This window comes from Phytophthora parasitica, assembly GCF_000247585.1.
Source record: "Phytophthora parasitica INRA-310 unplaced genomic scaffold supercont2.29, whole genome shotgun sequence".
Classification (NCBI taxonomy): Eukaryota; Oomycota; class Peronosporomycetes; order Peronosporales; family Peronosporaceae; genus Phytophthora; species Phytophthora nicotianae.
The window spans coordinates 787,071-810,401 of NW_008649015.1; the positions used below are offsets into that span (position 1 = coordinate 787,071).

Here is a 23,331-nt window from a genome sequence, read left to right on the forward strand (position 1 = left end):
TCAGCAAACAGCTCTTCGTCGAAAGGCGAAAAGGAGCGGAACGGAAGTGCTCGAGATGTTCGAATACGCGAGAAACCTCTTCGTCATAAGAAGACCCAGGGTACGTTGATGTAGCCCGCTTTTCGTTCAGTATATCTGCATAATTTATTCCTAAAAGCCGAATATGATTAAATCTAATGACAGTGTTGTTTTCTAACGGCTTCATCTATCGAGTTGATGTCTGCCTCTGCCTCACTTTCAGTGTAAGCTCCGCTTACAAAAAAAGTTTTTGACTATCGATAGGGAGATTTAATTACTTGCAGGGCGATCAGACTCCGTCGTCTTGCGCTCTAATGTCCGCGCAAGAAGAGCCAACGCACGTGTCATCGCTTCACGCTCGCTCGTGCGGGAAGACTTTGTCTGCATGCTTAATACTGCACGCATCTCCGACTCCTTACTATCAGGCTCCAGCTCGATGAAAGCAGCCTCAGGGTAAATGCCTCGGATCACCTCTTCAACCTCCTGAACTTCCTTCTCGACCAGGCGGGTTACATCCTCAGCGTACCAGGCCAAGATGAGTGGGAGATCGTTCTCCAGATCTTTTGTCTCTAAGAAGACAGGCTTGTACCTGTCCATTCATTGCAGAACGTAGTATCATCAGTGCCTAGGGAATGACTAGGACAGCCACATCATGATGCGTACATTCGCAGTAGTTTCGCCGCCAGATACGTGCCGTCAAAGTCGACCTCAGCCTGAAACATTCAATAACCACCTGTGTCAGCATCATAGCAGAGAATGGAGCTGCCTACATTACTGTCGTGGTCGTACTTTGTAGCTGAACGTCGACGGACCAACCCACTGCGACTGGACGGCATACACATTGTCAATAGACGGACGCGCCAGCAACAACTCACGAATTCCCTTCTCAATCTCGGGCTCCACTGACTGTCCCAATAAAAACTTCTGGTTCAGTCGGATGAGTGACACGGCGACGCCGCCCAGTAGCACACCGATAGAAATACTTGCGAGGCTATCCCACAGCGGATTGCCTGTGATGTGGCTGGCTCCGATGCCGCACCCAGCCATGAGAACACCCGTACAGGCTGCCATGTCCTCGAGCAACACAGCCATCATAAACGGATCTTTCGTACGCTTTACATGCTGGTAAAACGACATGTTCTTTGGCTTTGTGGCCAGTAACTCCTGCACTGACCGCTTCAACACCCAGCCATCGATACTGAAAGAAGCTGCGAGCACACACCAGACCTCCCACGACAAGAAGAGCTCTTCCGGAGGCTCCAAGATGGACTGGATACCATGGAAAACAGTCACGCCGGAGCCTAACCAGAAGATTCCCAGCGCTGAAATGAGCGACCAAAAGTACGCAGCACGTCCGTATCCATACTGATGCTTCTTATCTGGCACACCTGACGCTTGTTTCAGGCCCAAGATGAGAATGGCTTGGTTGCCAGTATCCACCAGGGAGTGAATCGCCTCCGAGAGCATGGCACTCGAGCCGGTCTTAAGCCACGCCAGAACCTTGAGCGTCGTGATGGCCGTATTGCCTGCCATAGCCCGAAAAACCACGTCACGCGACGTGGAGCGGTACACTTTACCTGGGAAGTACGCCTTGTTGATGTCCGTGCGAGGCTTTGGAGTGGGGTACGTGGGCTCCACAATCTTGGTCAGGAACGGCTCGTCATCTTCGTCTTCTCCATCAATTTGCTTCGTCTTATCACCACCTTCCTCTTCCTTCTTCTTTGTTGTTGCTGTATCCGTCGCATTGGGCAACGCCGTTGACATCCACCGCAACGAAGGTGGTTGCGTTAAAAAAAGCCACTCGCGGCTCCGGAATGGCGGCAGTATCGCAGGAAGCGGCGCGCGACGACGCAGAGGTGCGCATGATAGACCGCTCAAGCTCCGGGTCTGCCGCAGCGACAGACGCACCGCACGCAGAGCGCGCAGAGAGCCCAGCATTGCCACCGTCCGCTTGCTCGAATGGTGATGGGTGACGACGGTACCTGCGTCGTCAGACTGGCCGCAGGTTGCAGTGATGTGCCGCACATAAATCTCATGTGTCACCCGATTATTTCCGAAACTCTTCTCAACATTGACCCAATACCACAAACATGAGACCTAGAACGACGAGCAGCGCTGGCTCAATGGCGCGACTAGCGGATTATTTCGTCGAGGTGGTCGCTGAGCCAGCGGGTAAATAGACCATACACTTTCTCAGTCAAAAATGTACTTGTGTGGCTGACGGTAGGCCATTGGTTTCCTTTAGTGCAGCAGGATGAGGATTTTGAGCGGAAAATCGTGACACGGATCCCTTCGAGCGACCATCCGGACTTTGCTCTGCCCGATGGGGTGCCATTCGTAAGGGCATATAATGATACATCATTCTAGTGACTTGTGCTGAAATGAAGCTGCTGTTAGTTTTGTATCCCAGAGAGCAAGGCATTCTTCAACCCGACAGTCTACGAGCGCAAGCCCACGTTCTTCTCGTTTATACTTACGGGAGGAGATGGTATCCATGCATACGGCTTTGCCTTGCACTTCTTCGAAGAATACACGACTGCGGGTTGGTTCGAGTTGGGGGATTGCAGCGTTGATTTTCTTCTAATGGTTGTGTCGCTGCAGCTACGGACTGGAGACCCCGTGTAGTGTGCTTGATTTCACATCACCCATTTTTCTCACTCTTCAAGGAAATTGTCAGGTAAGTCTTGTTTGTTATCGTCGATATTTTATTATCTTTGCTGACGGATCACTCCCTCGTTGCAGTTGGATGTATCGAAGTCGAAACTTGAAGCCGGAATACTCACTTGTACAGACCAAGATCGCGCATGCCTGTGAAGATCGCAGCTGGTTCCTGTCGCCCAGGCATGCATCACCAGTATTGCCAACTCAGGAGCATCTCAATTTCAACAGCAGGAGCTCTATTGACCGAATCCGTGCTTCATCTCCTGGCTGGAAAGATGGTCGTGACAATAGCAGCAACTGGATCCGTGGTTTGTACTATCGTATCCTCCCGCAGTTGATACGGAACGCAAGTCGACCTCTTCCAGGTAGGGCCTTGGATATCCGGATGCATGGACGAGCTTTCTTCCGCTACCACGTGCAACGGGGAAAAGCTGTGCACCTGGATGACTATTGCTTCCAGATGCTGTTTCAGTGTTTGAGTCTGAAAAACGTCATTTACATCGTCAACTGTTTGCTACTTGAACAGCGCGTACTGGTCCACTCAAGTGTACGACCCATTCTTTATTCCCCCATTATGGTTGTGCACGCGACTAAACCTGCTTACTTGTGGTTTGTGCTTCAGCACCAAGGCCTTCTCACTCCAATTTGCGAGGCGCTTTGTGCACTACTGTTTCCATTCAATTGGAAACATGTTTTTATTCCTTTCCTGCCCGTCAAGTTGATCGAATACCTCCAGGTGCGTGCTAAAACACATGAATCTGCTGCTATCATGGCGTTAACCACACCTTACCTTATCGCTTTTATAGGCTCCTGTACCATATTTTATCGGGCTGCATACGAACTCGTTGGCTACGCGAGTGGGCGCTGAAATGTTTGCGTCGTGTGTTGTTGTACATTTGGACAAGGATAAAGTCGTATCCCCGATATTTTCGCGAGTCGATGATTATCCTGTCGAATTCGTATTACCTCGACTACCTTCAAAGGAAGTTGCTGCCCTCCTTACAGCGCTTGAGAACATAGTACCCAGTCCCATTGGACACACTCTACCTGTCCAGAAGAATCCTACCCCAGAATCTCCACAAAATGATTCAAATACAGTTAATGAGGTGGAACTTACGTTTGATGAGGGACCGGTACGTACTCAAAAGTTGTTTGCCTTACCCCATTACATGTACAATGCTAATTAATGTTGTACCTTGTGTTCGCCCTCAAGCTTGGAATAACTTTCGAGTCCACACATCTTCGTCTTTTAGCAGCAAGTAATTTCAATCCTGAAAGGCAGTTGGGCGGGTCTGCAGTCGTGAAGGCGCTACCACGGCTTCATAATGGAGCGGTAGGACCAGCAGAGCGTTCCAGGCTGATCTCCGCTGGAAGTTTTCTGATCGGTATCAATGGTCAATCCACACTAGACTTGACGTTCGAAGAAACCATCGACTACTTGCGTCGTGCCAGCCGTCCAATCCGTCTACGGTTCTTGAATGCAACGCTGCCTTACGAGAATGCCTGCCATTTTGCTGAGCGACTTCACGCGTTGTCCCTGGTTTCAGCGCTACAGACTGTGCACGAGAACCAGTTGCTTCCGTGGGTGGATACGCTTCGTGGGGCTTTTGCTGCAATGTTTGCTAGCATTTTCTGCGACTACCGACGATACATCGACGTTCGTCACCAGGAGTCCGATATGAATGACCCCTCTTGCAGACAGCATGCGCTACCGACACCAGAGCAGTTTGGCCGGTTACGACGCCGTTCGTCTGCATTAGCTTTATGTGTACAGTTCGACTACAACAATTTCTGTAACGCGGTGCCATCCAACCAGAGATTCCTGAGCGAGTTCACACAGACGCAATGCTTTGCTGACTTTATCAACGAGAGTGTCATTGGCACCGCTGCATCTCGGCCTCGTGGTGGATCCACGCCACTGGAACTTTTCCAAGAGTGTATACATTTAATTCGTGAATCGAGTAATGGGAGGGCGGCCGTCATGCTTCTGTTTGAGCGAGATGCTTCACCAGTGGAGTCAACGGTACTCGATCTTCCGATGGAAAGTGGTGTGGGGACACCAGGGTTCAATTACTTAAACGATGACGAAAACTGTTCCAGCAAGTCCAACCGCATGTTTGAGCGCACTCGAGCAAGCTCGGCATCTGCTGGATCACCTCTGTCGTCTTCCCCTTCATTGCCGTTCGAGGGGAAAGTGAATCCACTTGCCGCTGTACAGGAACTAGAACTGGGATCTCCAGAGCAAGATGGCATCGTAGTACCATGAGAAACCCTTCCGTATAATAGTTGCGTTACCCAACTATTTATTCGTAGTACAGTGATGCCGAATACGTGCACAACGCATTTTCATTTAAATGAATACAAGTTATCAGTTATTCGTGAGTCTTCTTATGACGAAGAGGTTTCTCGCGTATTCGAACATCTCGAGCACTTCCGTTCCGCTCCTTTTCGCCTTTCGACGAAGAGCTGTTTGCTGACAAATCAGCCTGGTGTCGAACACCACGACGATCAGTCTTCGAGAAGACCGAGGATTTCCAGAACCAGCCTCCCTCCGACTGCGACTGCCACAGCTGATACAGCACCATGATAACAATAAAGGATAGCACATTCAGCAGCACGCCAAATACCAGCTCGGACGACGACACGAACTGCCACCATGACCTCACTGCGGTCACCACGAAGCCCACCAGAGACATCGACGTATCGGAAGAGCATCCTTCCATGCCACACGCCGCCGGTGCCTCGTGTAATACACGACCAACGCTACGAATGTTACCCGAGTCAACGACACCTCCATCGTAGTCGGCGAAAATGGTGATCCCGAACACGGACGCGCACACTGCCAGACTCGCCGTTGATAGAGTCGACGCCACAGCACGCCGCTTGCCCGGTCGCGTCATGGCCAGATCCACGTCTGTAGTCTGTATGTCGTCATTCACCTCCATCTTCTGGCCGCTCTCCAGCATATTGAGAGCCACGCAGCTCTGCTCCACTGGTGGGGGCAACGACGCGAATGCCGCAGCCATCTGGTGGCTGCCTGGAGACGCCGTGGGTTCCTGCTTAAAGCTCGTCACCAGCGAGCGCAGGAACGTGTTCTGGTCCAGCAGCGACTTGTTCTCTGCTCGCAGGCCAGCGATGATGGTCTGTAGTTCCTGTTCCTTCTTTTTGAGCTCCGTCACTTCCGTCGTCAGCGTCGTCAGCTGCGCTTTGCGTCTTAGGCGGCTCTTGTTGGCGCTCTCGCGGTTCTTCATCTGACGGATCTCGCGCTTCGACTTCTTAGCGTTGGGATCAGTGTCGGCGGTAGGACTCGTAGCAACCATTGAAGGTGCATTAGTGGAAGTGCTGGGCGTTGTTGGGCCTGGCAATACCTGCGGGAACGGCCGCTTCAGGTTGGCGTTGAGTGTCGGCTGGAAATAGGCTACTGGCATGGCGTAAGGTAGAGCGCCCGAGAACGCCGTAGGTGTCGGCAATGGCAGCACCGTGCTGGTTGGCTGCATAGGTTTGGCTGCATTGATTGGCGTCGTCCCATTGGGACTGCTGCTAGTGGCGCTGGTGTTGCTACTGATGCTGCTGGATCTGGGCGCTAATAGCTTTTGCTCGCTGGGAAGTGGTGAGTGTGTCGCCGTCGACAAGCCTAGAACCGTCGGCATTCTCGCAGCTGGCGACGAGACAACGTCCATTTCATTGTGCTGCTTCTGTTGCTGAACGGAAGGTGGCGGCGGCGTGGACACCTCTGCGTCTGTGCTGCCGCCATCGGTGCTCACTGGACTGGTCGGCTGATGATTGCTTCGTTTGCTGCTGCTGCTGTAGTTCAACTCGCTGTCCGAGACTGGGAATGGCATCTGCTGTGTCTGTTGCATGTGCGTCTGGCTCAAGCTCAGCTCGGTGGGCGTCAGCAGCGCACCGTCCGGATCGAAGTCCAACAGTGGAAGCGCAAAGACGTCCGTCTCGTGGAATAGAAAGTCGTCCATGAGCAGGTCGCCGTCCTCCGGCCGGTCAAGCGAGGCCATACTAGCAGCAGCTTTGTCGACGGTGGAAGAAGCAGGAATGCACCACGCTGTAGCAAAGCAAGGCGACAATAGGACCTGGCTGCGTATTTCCCTGTCCTGCGTCATAACTTCCGACATATCACGTCGAAGTTTTTGATAAAGCGTCTCGGAAAGACCTCCATTGGGCATTTACCGTACAAGGAGGATTCAGCCACGAGTTTTGAGTTGGCAGACGTTGATTGGTCGAAATTTGGATGAGCCCATATTGCCTTATTTATTGTCGCCCTGGCGCGTTTATTCTGTCGTATGCCCCAACTTTGGCGTCTATTCTGTCGCGCGTGTCTTCTTCTCGCTATTATCCGTCTTCAGCGTGAACCCTTTGCCTCCCAACTGGGCGGCGTCTGTGACCACGATGGGGGTGAGAGGGCGGCCTGACGCAGAGCCCGCGGCTTCAAACACGGCCAAGTGCGGCAGGTCGTCGTGCAACACTTGCCCGAACACCACGTGCTTGCCATCCAGCCAACTGAGCTGCCCGATCCAAAACGACCATCATTCAGGGCAACTTCAACATCAGAACAGCACTGTACCAGACAACGTTACCTTGCTGAAGCAGATGAAGAACTGCGAGCGATTGCTCGAGTTTTGATGAGCCGTGGCCACTGCTCCCACTTGGTGCTACAGCAGTGCGGTCTACAGTCAGCTCGTGGAGAGCATAGTAGGGAGCATACAGAGACGAACCTTGTAGAGGAAGCTCTGTCCATTGATACAAGATGCGACAAAAGAGTCAACCCATGCATGAACTCTGGCAAGTAATTGCAGCAAAACACACCTCGTCGTCGAACACCGTCCCTAAAGCAGCCACACCTCCCGCTCCATTTCCTACTCCACAAGATGAACGTTCGAGTCGTCGCGTGATCTATCGAGGAACTGGCCTCTTCTCATTGCCGACGCACCGTGGGTGATGTCTCCGCCCTGCATCATAAATCCGGGGATAACGCGGTGGAAGCGTGTGTTCTTGTACCACAGCGTCTTCACCTTCCCTTTGCCTCGCAGCTCGCCTGCAGCATTTGCAATTGCGGTCAAGCGATGGGATCGCAAGTTTCACTCCAAGACAATGCAGTCTCTACCGGTGCAGAGCAGACGGAAGTTGTCGGTCGTGGTCGGAAGTTCCTCGTGGAAGAGCTGGTTGTACGAGATAAACTGATTAGGCATTGAAAATCGTTTGCTTAAGGTCTGCGTCCTAATACATTTCTTTTTTGTTTTTCAGTACAGACCTCGATGTGCAGACGCCGCGGGGGCTGATCGCCAACACTCAGATCCAGATACACGAGCGGGGGTCCGAGGTCCGACCCTAGTTGAAACTCGCTCTTCGTTTTAACGCGAGCATTCACTGCCATGGCTCAAACCAAATTGTTGTAAAGGATACGCCGCCGAGAACGAAACGCTCTCTCAATCACCTATTTTCAGTAGTATTTAACTTTGGGGAAACAGGCACAACAAGTTCGGTTTAGTGTAGGAGAAGGTAAACTTGTGCAAGAGCACAAAGAGACCAGCAATGGCGACACTATCCACCAATACTAGAAAGCAGAAAGAGGAGGACATCGAGGTGAGTCGATTTCAACCTGGACTGCGTGTTACTTTTCAATTATGTTGAATCCAACGCGTGTTAAGCCCCCGTCAATCCTTCTGTCTTCATAGCGTCTTGTGAAATGCCGATTGCGATCCGAGATTGAGGCTCGCAAAGCTGTCGAAAGCACGATGAAGCGTGCAGTGCACGAGGCACGGGAGCTGAAAAAGGAGCTCGTCCTGTTGCGCCAAGAAAAAGAGGAACTGCGTTTAGCTGCTCGGAAGAATGTGGTGTCGGCTCCAGGTAGCGGTGACAAGGAGACAGCACGAGGAGGTAGCGTTGGATCCAACCGAGACAATCAGACCGGTAAACAAGGAAGTAACAAGGCGGTGGAGTTAAAGTTGAGGCAGCATATTCAACATCTCACAGCCCGAAACACCGACCTGGAGACCAACACCAAAGAGTTGATGCAACAAGTCTCCGATCTGGAGGCTCAGAAAGCAGCGGAGATCGCCCAGTTGACCGCTGATCTAGAGGAGAAAGACCGAGAGATAGCATCTCTGCAGGCTGATCTAAAGAAAACCAAATTTGCTGTCGACGAGACCAAACGTAAATGCCAGAAAATGCTGAAAGAGAAGAGGGAGGAGGCCCAGCGAGCTCTCCAGGAGAACGAGCAGCTGGCTCGTTGTACGAAAACGCTCCAGAGTCAATTGGCACTACTGCCACAACTGAAGAAACAGCTAGAACATGCCAAGGAGAAACGTGCCGATGTGGTTGAGGTGTGGCAAAAGAAACTGGAGCAACGTGACGAGGCATTCTTGCGCGAGGAAGAAGCGAACAAGCAGAAATTGGCCGAGAAAGCCGCTCAGATCGTTGAGCTCGCAGACGAGAAAGAGCAATTGCAAGTGAAACTAGAAGAGCTCGAACGCAAACTTTGTGACATCGACACCAATCATCAGACCGAGTTGCGTCACGAAGCACAGCGTCTGGCCGAGTTGGAGAGCACCACGAAAGAGTTGCAGGAGAAGCTGCTTGCAGCTGAGACTGCTTCTCGTGAAGCAGAGCAAGCTGAAATCGCTGCACGAGAGACTCAAGAGCAGGAGACACGACTACGGCAGCTAGCGGAGGATGCAGCCGACGCCGTTGAAGTCCGAGCTGAGAAGGCGGAGCGTGACTTGGCACAGGCTCAATTGCAGCTGAACCGCCTAGAAGAAGCTCTCAAAGCTCGCGGAGTCACCTTGGACTATCTGTTGAAACAACAGACACCAGTTTCCATTGCCAGTCGAATGTCATCCGCCAGAAGTACTAAACCAAGCAGTACTGGCAAGAACGCAGTTTCCACCGCTACAAAAGAACCGGTTCGAAGCAAGAAGATGGGGAAATCGCGTGTGTCTGTCATTGACCTCAAGAGCTTGAGCAGAACGAAGGCAGGCCGGAGCAACAATGACGACGAAGAGTGAATCTAGGTAAGAAAGTAAAGCTACGCTTAGGCAAAGTGTCATTTTGCTACATTTTCGTTTTCCGCATCTCTCCCTTACATCGCTGCATAGTCGGTCTCGAGTGAACGCCCACCAGCACCGCTCAGCTCAGCGAACAAATTCTCCTCGCGTTGTCGAGCGATCGACCTCTGTCTGATCAGCACTGCGCCCACGATGATAGCCACGAAAGCAATACATGCAATGACGATTCCAGCAATTTCTCCACCACTCAAGACGCCAGAAGCTCCACTTGAGGTGGTACCGGTTGAGGTCGAAGCTCCAGCAACATTTGCATCCGCTCCGGACGTACCAGTGTTAGTATATGCATTGTCCTCGGACGAAGTCGATGTCTTAGTCGCCGGTGTACCAGTAGTTTTGGTGCTTGATGAAGGTCCAGCGGTCGTATTGGAAGTAGATGATTTCGTAGTGGTAGATGAGGATGTCGTTTTACCAGTTGATATTCCATCCTCAGTGATCGATGCCGCAGGTGTAGGAGTTGGTTCGTCGTAGGGATTCGTCGGGGCAGGAGTTGCTTCGTCGTAGGGATTCGTCGGGGCAGGAGTTGCTTCGGATGGTTGAGACGGCGCTGGAGTGGGCTCATCCGGCTCATTAGGTTTGGACGGAGCTGGCGTGGAATCACTTGGTCCATTGGGCTTAGATGGAGCTGGAGAGGATTCGTCTGGTTTACCAGGCTCGGACGGAGCTGGAGTGGATTCATAACCTGGCTCACTAGGCTTGGTTGGGGCTGGTGTGGATTCATCATCTGGCCCACTAGGCTTGGACGGGGTTGGTGTGGGCTCATTTGGTTCATTAGGATTCGACGGAGTTGATGTTGACTCATCTTCATTGGGCTTGGACGGAGCTGGTGTGGGCTCATTTCGTTCTGGTGTTGTAGTTTCAGGTTCTATTGGATACGAGGTAGACTCATACGGCGCCACTGTGGGCGTTTCCGTCGGCAGATTCGATGATGTCTCCATTGGCGTCTGGGTCGGCGTGTCACTTTCACCATTACTGTTCGTCGTAGTATTGCTTGCTTTGCCATACACACACACCCACACACCGGTCTTGATTTTCGTGCAAGTAGCGTCAGCCGGCGCCACGCATGCACCTGTGCTAGTCCAGCTTGGCAACTTGTCGCTAATGCAATCCTTCACGGCGACATCCCCCTTGACCGGACACAACGAACCAGTAGGATTACTACCCGATCCGCTGCAGATTGGTCCCTGGATGCAATACGTTACATCACCTTCGACAGAAACATCGATACAGGTCTTGTCTGTTGGTACTTTCGTTGGTGCTGGTGTTGCTGACTCCGTAGAATTTGTCGTAGTATTGTTCGCCTCGTCATACACACATCCCCACGCACCGGTCTTGATTTTAAAGCAACTAGCATCAGCCGGTGCCACACAAATGCCACTGGTCCAGCTCGGCAATTTGTCGCTATTGCAATCCTTCACGGCGACATCCCCCTTGACCGGACACAACGAACCAGTAGGATTACTACCCGATCCGCTGCAGATTGGTCCCTGGATGCAATACGTTGCATCACCTTCAACCGAAACATCGATGCAGGCATTGTCGGTTGGTGCTTTCGTCAGTGCTGGTGTTGCTGACTCCGTTGTACACTCATATCTCTCCCCATAGTCTCCAACGATTTTCGTGCAGTGAACGAACTCGCCATTGTGAGGCTTCTCCTCTGGAGTGTTGGTGGGACTACTTGATGGTAGATTCTCCTTGAGGTCCTCCCATGATTCGTTCTCATCGATAATAGTCGGAAGGCGTTTCTCGTAGTCATCGTTATCGCGAGGATATGGGGGAGCAAGTGTTGGCGGTTGAGTCGGAACTTCACAGGGTTGGCAGTCGTCTTGGTTCCAACGCACATTCTCATCACTGACAGTCATCGTCGTCATCACCCCGTCTTCTTCGTCCTTAGATCCTCCGTGTACACTGGGTTCATCGATCGTTTTCTCTACACGAACTTCACTAGTTTGCAGGTTTTCAGGCTCTGACTGTAAGCCTCGTGCAAATAACAACGAAGCCTCATTCCATGGTATAACGTCGCCTAAGAGATGGCCGTACCCCTGGGTCTGCGTGGATTTCTTCGTCGTGTATTCTTTCACCAACTGAGGTCTACCGTCATTCCAGGGAGTAATAGGTCCCAAGGCACCATCATACACGTCGGTCATTTCGTGATGGTCCGACTCTGATGCAGACGCTTTTGCGCTCGAATAGCCCGAAGACTTAAAAGCTCTTGTTTCCCAGGAAACGTCCACCGTCGCTGCATTTCCTTCGTGTGTTGCTTCATCCGACCCAGAATTTGGTACGGAGTTTACCTGCTTGTTCGTCGGTAAACTCGCCTTGTCGATATAGGGAACGCTTCTCTGCTCACCATACTGAGATTTTGTCGACAAAGGTCTCACGTTCTTATCGATCGCATCCTGTTTGTACGACGCGGCATTCATGCCATCAAGTGCTCCAGCTGGCTTCCCAGCCTTGCTCTCCGTCCACTTTTGCCCCTCGTTCAACTTATCCATATTTTTATCACTCGAGTCGCGCTGATGCGTGTTATCAATTGCCTTTCGTCGATCACTCCACTTTTCGTCACTGGTACCTCCATAGTTGTATTGCCTTGGAAAGTAATCATTACTGATTTCATCCCCGCGACGTCCGGGCACTCCAGTGCGTCCATAACTTGCCGGCGTGGAAGCTCCACCACTCCATGGGACGAAAACACCCACAACTCCCCCAGCACGACCCACTTCATCAGCTCGCGGTAAAGTTGAATCAATCTCAGCTGGTAGCGGATTTGGCATGGAAGCTGGTGAATATTTGTTGCTGTCTGCGGGTGCATCTACCTTGGTAGGAGCATTCTGATTGTAGTTAGGTTCTTCCACTTGTCCAGCAGTGTCTACTTTGGATATAAAGCCAGGTAGTCTTCCGGTGCGCTGCTGCTCGTTACTCTTGCTAATGGTCGACTCGGAAGGCGGTCCGGACGACGTCGCCGCGCTGTAGTACCGTGAAGTCGTCGAAGTGACGCTATCCCAAGGCACCATGACCGCTGAGACTTCTCCTTGCTTTATTCCATCCGCCACAGGATTCGGCTCAATTCGCCTACTCACTGGAGTATAAGTCGAAGGGGGCTGTGTCTTGGAGCCGTAAGGTGTGGTGCTCGTCGTCTCGGCGGCCGTAATTGACCCTCGAAGCTGTCCGACCTTCTCGTCATTGCCCTGCCACGCGAGCGCCTTGTGTCCTCCAGACAGCGCCGAGTTACGGTGCTTGGCCGCTGGTTTCCTGTCAATTCGATCGGCAAGGTAATTATCGCCTGCTAAACTTTTCGAGACCAGCAATGCCGCCGCCACCGCTACCCACGCACGGAACCGCCTCATGCTGAGCTCTCACTCCACTCTTCTCTCGCACAATGCAGAATGACATGCCAAACGACTGGGGGTCATTGACAAGCAAGGCAAGATCGCGACTCCTTGGACCCCAGTGACTTTTCAAAAGATCTTCTGAAGATCAGAAGCAGCCGTGCTAACATTGAATCGTATATGAAGCAATCTATCGGTCTTCTATGCATCATCTAGGGCCGCGGACGCTTCAGAATCGCTGCTTCATGCTTGGCGGCAGCAGCTTTCGCCTTGGTCTCCTTCGTCGCTGCTTTCTCGGTGTCCACCTTACGCTTCCGTTCTTCTATCGCCGGAGGGATAATGAGCGGCGCCGCAGTTGAAGCTCTTTCCTCAAACCTCGTTGCGAATTCGGCATGGTAGGTGGGAAAGCGATCAGTGTTGATGGCTGTTCGGATCTCCCGGAAGAAGCGATAATAGTGCTGCAGATTGTGTAAATACAACAAAATGTCGCCCAGCATCTCCCGGACGTTCAGCAGGTGATGAATGTACGCGCGTGTATACTTTTGACAGGCAAAGCAGTCGCAACCCGCCATCAGTGGGCCGAAGTCGGTCGCAAACCGCTTCTCACGCAAGTGCAGCACTCCACCCGAACACTCCCGTTCTGCATTGCGTTCACTGGCACTGCCACCGTCTTCATCATCACTGATCCAAAAGATCAGTGCAGACCCTGCCTTGGTGATTGAAGCCGGGTAGGGCGACACGAAGACGTCGATGCCACGGTTGACGGTGTCCAGTACGTCGAGAGGATGCCCGATCCCAGTGACGACACGTGGAAGCGACGCTGGAGTGATCTCACTCACGATGGCGTCTATCAGCTCCAAGCGCTTCGCTCTATCGGTGCAAGAACCCAGGCCACTGAGCAGAATCGCCTGGATGTCGCGCTTGCACGTCTCGCCGGCACTCATCCGTCGCAACGTGTGGTCATTTCCTCCTACAACCACTCCGCATATGGGCGTCAGCGAAGTATTTAGTGACTGACAGGCGTCCAGCCAGTCTAGCGACGTCTGGACAGCAGCACGGTGCCGGTTTCGACCCTTGTCGCTTGGAATCTCGTCAGCGAGCGGCACCACGAGCTCTGGCTGCAGCAACTTCGTAGCAGTCATGAACTCCTCGATGGAAACGATACGTCGCCCACTGCTCGTTTCGACCATGAAGCCTGTACCCTTGGAGCTCGGCGGGTTCTAAACAAGCAGGTAGACACGGCGTCAGTACTACTGAGTTCACTAAATAAATGCAGCGACACTTACCGATTCACTGATGTAGTCTCTAGCCGAAAGCACGAGCTCATAGTCCGTCACGTTCAGAAGCTCCCGAAAAGGTTTCTTCTTGTCTGTCGCCAGCTTCACTAAGCCCAAACTACATCCAATGTCAGAAACAAAAGCCAAGTGCCAGCTTAAGTGACTACAGACGCACATATCGGCGAAGTCCACCACCTGAGCCGTCAAGTCCTCCACTTTGCTGCAGTTATCTTTCCACCCAAAGTTCCGCACATTAGTATAACAACCCAATCCGTTGTTCCCCTGCCTGTCCCACCTGGAGTCAGGTGAGGCACATTGCCCGCGATGCTTGGCGGGAGGTAGCAGGGCGTCTGCGTCTTGCTGAATAGCGCGTTAACGCGGGCGAACGTCGTCTTGGCCACGCGGTTGAGCATGTCGCCGCTGGTCGGAGATCGCTTCGGCGAGTCGTTCAGCTTGCTCATTCTGCCTTGTGTACTTTCTAAGTACGACTAAACCGATTGAAGCAAGAGACGACCAGCCGCTGAAGCTGATGGTGCGTGGAGCTCCTCGTCGTCATGGCTGTGAAGCTCCACTGCATCCGTCGCAGATTGCAGTCCGTTATGCTGTGAATTGAGTGAGCAGGACGTCTTTCTAACCAACCAATTTGTCTTTGCATTAAGGTGGTGAGCATTGCGCTGCTGTCGGCGATGGTTTTCTTTCTCTTCAGTGTTCAAGAGCTGCCTGCACTCATGCAACGCACCGTAATCCCGCTATACAGCGTACAGTTCGCCATCACCGCTCTACTGTTTGTCATTGTACGAAAACTTTAATGGTGGATTCGGCTGCTTCATTAACTGACTGCTTGTGTGTCACTGTGCAGATTTCACGCTTCGACCCGGGACAACCGAGACACCAAGAAATGCATTCATCGCAGTCGAGCGGTAAAATTGACACTGCCCAAGTCACGATGGCAATCACAGTTGCCAATACTACTGCATCCGATGTCAAAGCTTCTGAGCTCTTGTCATCGCAGTCAGTGCTCGTGAAATGCCGAGACTGCGGTCACATGACATTCACCACCGACACGAGACATTGCAGCCGATGCAACAAGTGTATCCCGGGCTACGACCACCACTGCGTGTACCTAAACACATGCATTGGCACGCGCAACTACCCGTTGTTCGTCGGTTTGCTGTCATGTTCGACTCTCTTGCTATTCACTCAGCAGATCGTTACGGGTTACGCCGTCTCGTGTTTACTTACGTCGGGGCAAGACGACAAGAACGATCGCGCTGTGATGCTGTGCGTACTCACGATCCTGCCACTGCTAGAGCTTTTCTTCCTTGCAATGCTCGGCATTTTCCACCTGTACATCGCGTTCCGGGGGCTGACCACACACGAATGGCTTTACCAGTGGCTGGAAGGACGAAATCCCAACGTCACCTCGTCGAACGGGGTAAATACAACGGAGAGGAACCGCACTGCGCTTTGAGCAAGACATGTACCATATTTTAGCGAGAATATTATCGCAAAAACTGAACTCGTTTCCAAATTGCCCCCGCATCGCGAGCCACTTGCATAGAATCGAAGTCGCCACGAGCCACAGCCGCAGCAACTTCGCTGCGATCGATATTCTCCTGAGCCACCAGAGTTACCAGTAGTAAATCATCTTCAGGGGACCATAGATCGGGCACTGAAGCCCCTTTCAAGAAGGCTCTAGCCAAATCCACATCACCGCTGCAACAGTACAAAGCGTGCATCACGGACGGCACGTTTGCCTGAGTGTCGATCTGTAACTGGACGATCAAGTGGTCGGTTATCTCGTCCGTAGCAAACTCTATCTGCACAGCGCTAGTTTGCAGCGGCTCGCTACCATTTTCGCTGCTATTTCCATCCTCAAAGACAACAGTGGCGGTGTCCTGGTCACTGACGACAGAGTCGGTGCTACTTGCTCGTTGTTGAGGAGCAGGGGCCGGACTTGGCTCGAAAAACCGCTGAAGCATCCGCCTCTTTTGTTGGTCTTGCACAAGTTCAGTCCAAGCGCAGCGGAAGTAAATTCCGTACTCTCCGCCACGCTTGTTCTCAACATCGCTCTCCCCGGTGTCCTGGCGAGATTCCTGGCTGGCAGCAGCGACGCTGCTTCGCTTACGCTTGTGTCCCGTGCTCTGATCTCTTGGCGTCGCAGGAGTTAATTGGGTTGGAGTATCCTGTGATGGAGCTGGCTGGTTGTGGCGTATCCTATCACTGTATTTCTCCTCCTCGATCTCCTTTAATCCAGACTCAATTGTGTTCGGCTCTGAAGTGGTAGCAATCTGACGACTAGCAGAGATCGGAGTCCGCTGGGACCCCCGCGACTGCGTTGAAGTCGTTGATTCGGGCGTTGCTGCATCTCTGAAACCTGTCGAGCTAAGCATCTCCTGTCGTTCTTCTTCTCCCTCGGCCTCTTGCTCCAGCAACCGCGCTCGTATCATCGCCTGCGTAATAACACAATAGTCAGTTTCTTCACTGTACCACCCAAGGACACGTTGCACAAGGAGCCTACCGCAGCCTTGGACATGATGATCCGCTGCTCGATGGGCGTCTTGCGCTGCAACTGCTTCCTGAAATGTTCATGCATGCTGAGGGCGGGGTGAAGCGTCACTCGTTCGCTCTCCGCCAGCTTCCAGACACTCACAGGGATGGAGCTCATGGACTTCCAATCCCTCGACTTGGCGAAGTGCAGCATCCGTGCGTCGTCCTCCAGCGAGTAGGGAATTCTACCGCGCCTCTTTCCCCTCCTTTTCTCTTGGTGCAACGTAAAGATCTTGCCGGAGTACTTTTCCGGGTCCTGCAGCGCCCGGGAGGCCACCGATTCTTTAATGAAGTCCGTGGCGATCCGCTCCGGGTGGCGCACGTCCAGTGTATCGTAGTCCACAAGCTGCGTGGCGTCCGCGGGGGTATCTGAAATGACACCCCCATTCTGTACGATGGCCTTCTCTAGATCTGCCTTATCCGCGTCCGAGAGCTTCGGCGCCAGGTAGAAACGCAGTTCCTTGAATAAAGACGTCATTTTGCGCGCAATTCCTGAAGTAGGGTTTAATTTCGGGGACATTTAATTTCGGGGACAACTAGGTTTTAAGGAAAGGGTTTGAACGCAGCAACTTGAAGCGTCATAAAGCGATGGCATCGGCTGAGCTGCGCTTCCTGCAGTGGCTACGGGACAACGGCGCGACGTTCCCGAAGTTAGAGTGGCCGGTGACAACGCCCAATGGACTGCGTGGCGCGGTGGCCACCGAGACCATCACTACAGGTGAACCTATGCTCTGCATCCCTCGGCGACTGCTCATTTCGGAGGAATTGTGCTGGCAAGACCCTCAGCTTGGCCCCGTGTTCAGGGACAACCGCGACGTCTTTACGCGTGACGATCCCGTTATGGTGCTCTTCATTGTACGCGAGCTTCTGTTAAAAGAAAGCTCCTTCTTTCATCCATACCTGTCCATCCTGCCGTACCCCGAAAGCGTGCAGGACTGGACGCATGACGAGCTCCATGAACTGTACGACGAGCGACTCGTAGACGCAGCGGCACGACGCTCATCCGAGGTTAGTATATACTACCGACGGGTGCTCACGAGGCTGCAGGAAAAATACCCGGGCGAGTTCCCAGAGACGCTCTACACCTTCGACAAGTTTAAGTTTGCATGGAAGACGATCCAAGCAAGGACATTTGGGCGGAGACTGCCCTGGACAGCTCTCGTACCGTTCGCAGACTGCCTCAACCACAATAATGTCTCCACTAAGTATGACTTTGACGTGAACGACAATGGACTGTTTCGGCTGTATCCGTCGGCCGCCACGAGCTTCGTGAAAGGTGCAGAGGTGTTCAACTCATACGGCCGTCGATCCAACTTCCAGCTGATGCTCGACTATGGCTTTGCACTGACCGACAATGAATGGGACTACGTCGATGTCGAAATTGATAAGGATCGTGCTGGTCCGCGCGGCAAGAAGCTGCGCTTCATGAAACGAGTGATCCGTATTGACCGCCAGAGCTCGCTGGACGAGTTGTTCCCACCCAACTTCCTTGCGGCGCTCACAGATCCGTTGCCAGACGAGGACCAAAGTGAAGCTGCCGCAGAGTTTTCTGAGCAAACAGCCCTGCGCGATGCCTTGCGATGGCTCCGCGACATTCTAGTAGAAACGATTGCGCAGTGGGGAACTGCTGAACATGATGAACAACTCCTGCAAGAAGATGTTTCCGATCGTCTCTGTGCGGCTATCACCTACAGGACTGGGAGGCGACAAATCGTGCAGACAGTTCTCGCACAAATAGGCAGGAAGCTAGAGATTATCCGAAAGGAAATAGGAACCAACACACGGTCGATAGACGAAGAGATCGTAGGCAAACTGGAAGGCCTTACCATTCCAGTCAGTGATTAAAAGAATCGGCTAAGTGAACGACCCCTGTAGCGGCTGATAGAAGCTACAGTCTGCAGCTCTGGTGAATAGTATCCAAGAGATCGTTTTTCTTTTGCAGAGAATCCAACGTGAACACACGAGTTTCTGTTAAGCACAAACCAAAAAGAAAATTTGTTGCGGTTAGCATAGGTACCAGGTGCAACACTGCTGATTGTAGTCTCTCTCACCTTCGCCTCCAGCACCATTTACTCCCGACACGCTGAAAGTGAACACCTTGTCGTCACTATTATCGGTGACAGCGTGTGGCTTATCAAACTATCATCACATCACAGAAGTACACCACAGGTAAGTACTCGAAGATAACCCTCCAATTAAAGCACCTACCACGAGCTGTAGTTGTGGCTGGGAACCCTCTTCAGCGTCATCCTCGCTTTTCCACAACAAGAAGCGATACGGACGATACACCATGAAGTAATTCTAGTAGAATACAATAAGCAAACAGCATCGCAAAACAGCAAATTAGTACAATCACTAGTGAAACAACTTAGCGAGGCAGAGCGCACCTTAGCGTAGCGATCTCCTTCGAGCTTCGATGAAATATTACCAATCCACAGCGCATGATAGCGAAGCCGAATAGCTGTTTCTTCATCCTCTTCTAGCTGCGTTTTGCGCTTCTTCATGTACACAGTGCGCTCAGGCTCGTACAGATCAATGAGGTCCTGATCTGTAGGGAGCGATGACAAGTAATTCCAGAGAACTTTTCTCACACGCTTGCTAGTTGGAGCATCGTCGACAAAAACCGCGCCAAATTCCGTAAGCCCAAAGAGAAGAATCGCCCAACGCCCACGGATAACCGAAAACACGAGCGCCAGCAGAGCTACCACGACGAAAGCAGTTGCAGTTTTCCATGGATGCGTCCAGTTCAAGAGGTTCTCGGCACAAGCTAGAGCCCCACACGCACGGCCAATCTCGTTCTGTAGCTGTCTGATAGTGTCTTTGACTTTCCAGAAGGCGTCAAACAGGTTTGCACCGATGATCTTGGACTTTTCTTTCTCAACCATACTCTCGCACACAAACTCGGAGAAGTTGCGGTCGATGTGGCTGACAGGGCGTTTCTTCCGTGCTATCGCCGGCTGCACAGGTACCATTTCCTTTCGCTCGCACATTTCGGTAAGTAGAAGTTTATCACTCGAGGACATCAAGCTCCCTTCAGGGACTCGAAACTCAGCGCGTACAATCAGATAATCGTTCTCGGACTTCTCTGAGCTTTGAGAAATGCGCTCCACCGAATCGTCTGCATCCGAAAATGAAGTCAACGGGAGGAGGATCTCTCTCGAGTTGTCACCCCGCTTAAGCAGACTCCGAAGCGGGATCGTAGTACTCGCAGCTATCAAGTCTGGCGTCTCCTTCGCTTCACCACTCAGTGAAACACACAAATCGAACTGCAAAAGGCCAGGAAACGACGACCACGGCACCAGATCATCACGACCGGAAAAGTTCTTTCGAGATGCTTGTGGGATTGGGAAGTAGAAGGCATGATGATCGACACCACAGGCAATAGTCTCTTGTTCCTCTTCCTTCAGACTTCGCTGGTAAGCAGCACATTGATCACACGTACACGTCCTAGGATCATGACGCCAAGACACGTTGAAATTTCGGAACGGAAGCGTTTTCCTCAGCGTCACAGGTGGTATGGATCCAGCTGAGGGAAGCGAACTCTTCCGCCACGTTGACTTGCGACTCTTCCCCACTGCATTTGTCCAAGCGACAGTAGTCTCTTCGTAGCCAGAAGGAATTAACACCATGTCTCCTGTCTTGGATTGCTTGTCATTGGGGCGATATTTGATACGAACATAAAAGCCCAGCTTCGAGGATGAGACGTCCTTCATACGGGACTGTGATTCCATGAGAAGACTGTCTGTCTCTTCAGACAAATGCGCTTCATGGACAGCAACGTGCAAGTCTGCTAGTGGTCTGTACAGCTTCTGCGCCTCCTCCAGCTCACGTTCATATTCTTCATATCCAACCCAACGAGCGACAAAAGCGCCTTCAAGCCGAAGATGCAGGCGATACAACATGTACAAGAGGATTCCTCCAAAGATGTAAGATAGAGCATACTCCAAATCGGCAAACAAGCAGCTGTACACAAACGCAGTGAAAAACACTGTAGACTTCTTCTTGTTCTTCCACGAAATGACACTGGCATATTCCGCATCAATCCCTTGGAAAAGCTTCACTGCCCGGCCAAACCGTTCAATTGTAATCCGCAATGAATCCACCGAAAACTCCTTCTCCTCCCGCTCGAGAAGAGAAGAGTCGTTATCCACTCGTACCCGAAGCAAGTCTTCTTTGTGTTCCACATACTCCAAATCGATCAGCACAAAACCAAGATTCTCACCGGGCTGAAGCTTTGACCCTGGGGGCGGTGACAATTTGTAGTGGTCTTTGTCGTCCAGTTCTGGTAGCGCCGCCCACGAGTCGTTGATAGCAGCTTGGTTCGCCTCATTGTTGAGGCTCAAGAGACGAAGTGGGTCCCGGAGCTTCTTCAACGTTGAATTCGTTCGAATGAATTTGTCAGCTTCGCGTTGGAGAAGCTGGAAGAGCGAAACATGCAGCTGTGCGATGCATTGATCCGAGTTGAAATCGATCACATCCATGCGGAAGGCCGAGTTCGGATGGCGGACTTTAAAGCACAAATGTTCCATGTACATCGGGTCGGCACTTTTCAGTACTGGGCTGGTCTCATGCACAATGCCGTCGAAGTTAAGCCGGCAGTACGAATCCCCTTCAAAGATATTCTTCGCGTGAAAGTCATCTCGACAGTGTTTCGTGCACAAATGCAAACCGCGGAAAGTCACGTAAAGTTCCCCCGATGGGCGCGATACGCCATCATTCAACACGCGGAATTTAGTTCCTCTGCGCTCTTTTTCCTCCTGATCGGCGCCTAATAATTCCTGGGCAACACATTCACATTGAATTGTAGCCTTCATCATGCAGCCTTTATGCACGTCGATCCCGCACAACTCGCATCGATAACCCCAGATATTTTTCAGCGCATTCATGATGGTACGATCACCTAAAAACGCACAAAATATAAGTAAGCATGATAAAGTTACTCAACCAGCCAATAATCTCGATGATCACAAATTGGACGTACACACCGCGCACACGGGTATCGCTAAACCGATGGACTTAAGCTGATGGACGCGGAACTTGTGCGCGTTGGTGGTGCTGATCTCCCCTTCTGTCGGTACAAACTTGATCGCGAGCATAATCTTGGGCTGGCCTGTGCTTTGAGTAAGCAAGGCTCGAGAAGACAACGTAAACCACCTTTTCGCCTCAATGTTGGGATATCGGAGCAACGGACTCATGTCCACTAATGTGCAAGCGATTTGGTCGTCAGCAAGGTAGTTGTAGTTATACACCTCAATCTCCAGCAGCGGGATTGGAGTGATAGTGCTGTTGTACATGTGCGAGAATTGCATCGCGTTGTCATGTGTGCTAATCCACACTGGGTTGCGGCCACCATTTTCAACGGGTTTGGTCTGCATTGGCTCCTTCCAGGGGAGCAGCGATAGTCTTGCATATGGTGTCTGTTTGCCAAGTAACTGCGTCCCTGGTAGCTCCATTGCACGGTGTACAGTTACGTGGAAAGTGCCAGGCTTGTTCAGACTCGACACTGGAGTCTTGGACATACTCAGAAACTCCTCACGAGTTGTGATCTCCGGATGCTGCGCCAACACGTCGGCAGTGAACTGCGCACAGCCTTGATGCGTGATAATCCCCAGCTTCGTCCATCGATACATACTTTCCGACGCATCGCCAGGCCACGAAACTTCGCACATATCACACGTTCTCGGGAGGTTTCCAAAGTCTCCAGTGATCTCTTCGATCTCGCCGCCCTCAAAGATCGGATCCACCTCCGGAAATTGGTCCAATGCGTCGGCTTCGCTGCCTTTTGCCGCGGAATGGTGACTCGTGTGCTCATCTAGCGTCTGCTGCAGCTTCTTCAACGTCGGATTGGTGACGCTCATCTTCTTCAGACGGGACCTGCAGCAACAAAGGGCTTATGTTAGTATCTATCCCCCACTTGTAGACTCCCACGACGTCCGAGGGTCTTACAGAGCTGCGGTGATTGGTGTCGTGGACTTGGGGTGCATCATCTCCGCCGCTATGTCCTGATCGCGTGTAGCGAACTTCTCCAACAGCGCGTCCAGTTCCTCCATTGAGCAGAGTCGCACCACGTCACGCTCCGAGATGAACTTACCCATCTCCTCATCACGAGGCACTAGGAGCCCCGTGGACTCATTCATAAACTGCAGTTCCGTGTTCTCCAGTACATGCTTCAGCTCCCACTCGGGTGCAGCCGATATTAACGACTGCGTCTTGTTGCCCACCACGCGGCGTTTCTTCCGGCCCTCGCACAGCCTGCAAACAGGTAGCAAACCGTGAGAAGCCATGGATAAAAACTCATACACTCCGCTTCCTTCAATGCCTACCAGAAGCCGACGGTATCCGCGTCCTCGCCGCTCTTCTTGCCCCGGAAACGCAGCTCCATGATCTGGCAGATTTGATTGTGTCGCTTACTGCGATGCTTCT

General features: G+C 52.1%; 11 protein-coding genes across 22 annotated transcripts; 4 read left to right on the top strand and 7 right to left on the bottom strand.

The window, feature by feature from the left end:
* Positions 1 to 59: 59 nt before the first annotated feature.
* Positions 60 to 2,015, bottom strand: PPTG_12121 (hypothetical protein). Of its 3 annotated transcripts, XM_008908339.1 has the most exons (3): positions 808 to 2,015; positions 682 to 731; positions 60 to 607 (listed from the first exon to the last, which is right to left on the bottom strand). In XM_008908339.1, exons 1-3 carry the CDS (start codon positions 1,954 to 1,956, stop codon positions 289 to 291), a joined length of 1,518 nt encoding a protein of 505 aa, XP_008906587.1. In that variant the 5' UTR covers positions 1,957 to 2,015; the 3' UTR covers positions 60 to 288. The 3 variants fall into 3 exon arrangements, with proteins under 3 accessions (XP_008906587.1, XP_008906588.1, XP_008906589.1); XM_008908340.1 differs by having other exon boundaries at positions 60 to 731; XM_008908341.1 differs by having other exon boundaries at positions 682 to 2,015.
* Positions 2,016 to 2,095: 80 nt separating this feature from the next.
* Positions 2,096 to 5,062, top strand: PPTG_12122 (hypothetical protein). 4 transcript variants are annotated; one of them, XM_008908343.1, is made up of 8 exons: positions 2,096 to 2,190; positions 2,264 to 2,355; positions 2,416 to 2,560; positions 2,620 to 2,695; positions 2,761 to 3,226; positions 3,302 to 3,415; positions 3,486 to 3,812; positions 3,893 to 5,062. In XM_008908343.1, exons 1-8 carry the CDS (start codon positions 2,109 to 2,111, stop codon positions 4,943 to 4,945), a joined length of 2,355 nt encoding a protein of 784 aa, XP_008906591.1. In that variant the 5' UTR covers positions 2,096 to 2,108; the 3' UTR covers positions 4,946 to 5,062. The 4 variants fall into 4 exon arrangements, with proteins under 4 accessions (XP_008906591.1, XP_008906590.1, XP_008906593.1 ...); XM_008908342.1 differs by having other exon boundaries at positions 2,761 to 3,415; XM_008908345.1 differs by having other exon boundaries at positions 2,096 to 2,355; positions 2,416 to 2,695.
* PPTG_12123 (hypothetical protein) lies at positions 3,157 to 6,877 on the bottom strand. The gene has a single exon (XM_008908346.1). The coding sequence runs from the start codon at positions 6,855 to 6,857 to the stop codon at positions 5,052 to 5,054; it is 1,806 nt and encodes a 601-aa protein (XP_008906594.1). The 5' UTR covers positions 6,858 to 6,877; the 3' UTR covers positions 3,157 to 5,051.
* Positions 6,878 to 6,910: 33 nt separating this feature from the next.
* On the bottom strand, positions 6,911 to 8,065 carry PPTG_12124 (hypothetical protein; the record flags this gene model as incomplete). Its single annotated transcript, XM_008908347.1, has 7 exons — positions 6,911 to 7,196; positions 7,269 to 7,343; positions 7,407 to 7,421; positions 7,498 to 7,550; positions 7,622 to 7,726; positions 7,796 to 7,850; positions 7,943 to 8,065. The coding sequence occupies 7 exons, from the start codon at positions 8,063 to 8,065 to the stop codon at positions 6,993 to 6,995; spliced, it is 630 nt and encodes a 209-aa protein (XP_008906595.1). The 3' UTR covers positions 6,911 to 6,992.
* A 158-nt stretch (positions 8,066 to 8,223) lies between these two features.
* PPTG_12125 (hypothetical protein) lies at positions 8,224 to 9,716 on the top strand (the record flags this gene model as incomplete). Its single annotated transcript, XM_008908348.1, has 2 exons — positions 8,224 to 8,274; positions 8,367 to 9,716. 2 exons carry the CDS (start codon positions 8,224 to 8,226, stop codon positions 9,693 to 9,695), a joined length of 1,380 nt encoding a protein of 459 aa, XP_008906596.1. The 3' UTR covers positions 9,696 to 9,716.
* Positions 9,680 to 13,212, bottom strand: PPTG_12126 (hypothetical protein). Its single transcript, XM_008908349.1, has one exon. It carries the CDS (start codon positions 13,097 to 13,099, stop codon positions 9,770 to 9,772), a length of 3,330 nt encoding a protein of 1,109 aa, XP_008906597.1. The 5' UTR covers positions 13,100 to 13,212; the 3' UTR covers positions 9,680 to 9,769.
* PPTG_12127 (hypothetical protein) lies at positions 13,158 to 14,898 on the bottom strand. 3 transcript variants are annotated; one of them, XM_008908351.1, is made up of 4 exons: positions 14,654 to 14,898; positions 14,534 to 14,588; positions 14,368 to 14,476; positions 13,158 to 14,301 (listed from the first exon to the last, which is right to left on the bottom strand). In XM_008908351.1, the coding sequence occupies exons 1-4, from the start codon at positions 14,817 to 14,819 to the stop codon at positions 13,294 to 13,296; spliced, it is 1,338 nt and encodes a 445-aa protein (XP_008906599.1). In that variant the 5' UTR covers positions 14,820 to 14,898; the 3' UTR covers positions 13,158 to 13,293. The 3 variants fall into 3 exon arrangements, with proteins under 3 accessions (XP_008906599.1, XP_008906598.1, XP_008906600.1); XM_008908350.1 differs by having other exon boundaries at positions 14,368 to 14,588; XM_008908352.1 differs by having other exon boundaries at positions 14,534 to 14,898.
* PPTG_12128 (hypothetical protein) lies at positions 14,488 to 16,018 on the top strand. The gene is made up of 3 exons (XM_008908353.1): positions 14,488 to 14,950; positions 15,018 to 15,152; positions 15,218 to 16,018. Exons 1-3 carry the CDS (start codon positions 14,888 to 14,890, stop codon positions 15,827 to 15,829), a joined length of 810 nt encoding a protein of 269 aa, XP_008906601.1. The 5' UTR covers positions 14,488 to 14,887; the 3' UTR covers positions 15,830 to 16,018.
* Positions 15,098 to 18,401, bottom strand: PPTG_12129 (hypothetical protein). The gene is made up of 2 exons (XM_008908354.1): positions 16,880 to 18,401; positions 15,098 to 16,811 (listed from the first exon to the last, which is right to left on the bottom strand). The coding sequence occupies exons 1-2, from the start codon at positions 17,426 to 17,428 to the stop codon at positions 15,861 to 15,863; spliced, it is 1,500 nt and encodes a 499-aa protein (XP_008906602.1). The 5' UTR covers positions 17,429 to 18,401; the 3' UTR covers positions 15,098 to 15,860.
* On the top strand, positions 17,438 to 18,913 carry PPTG_12130 (hypothetical protein). Its single transcript, XM_008908355.1, has one exon. It carries the CDS (start codon positions 17,497 to 17,499, stop codon positions 18,751 to 18,753), a length of 1,257 nt encoding a protein of 418 aa, XP_008906603.1. The 5' UTR covers positions 17,438 to 17,496; the 3' UTR covers positions 18,754 to 18,913.
* On the bottom strand, positions 18,586 to 23,324 carry PPTG_12131 (hypothetical protein). Of its 5 annotated transcripts, XM_008908356.1 has the most exons (7): positions 23,232 to 23,324; positions 22,855 to 23,160; positions 21,890 to 22,782; positions 19,296 to 21,808; positions 19,117 to 19,209; positions 18,960 to 19,047; positions 18,586 to 18,876 (listed from the first exon to the last, which is right to left on the bottom strand). In XM_008908356.1, exons 1-7 carry the CDS (start codon positions 23,288 to 23,290, stop codon positions 18,797 to 18,799), a joined length of 4,032 nt encoding a protein of 1,343 aa, XP_008906604.1. In that variant the 5' UTR covers positions 23,291 to 23,324; the 3' UTR covers positions 18,586 to 18,796. The 5 variants fall into 5 exon arrangements, with proteins under 5 accessions (XP_008906604.1, XP_008906608.1, XP_008906606.1 ...); XM_008908360.1 differs by lacking the exon at positions 21,890 to 22,782 and having other exon boundaries at positions 23,000 to 23,160; XM_008908358.1 differs by having other exon boundaries at positions 18,960 to 19,209.
* Between the last annotated feature and the right edge of the window lie 7 nt (positions 23,325 to 23,331).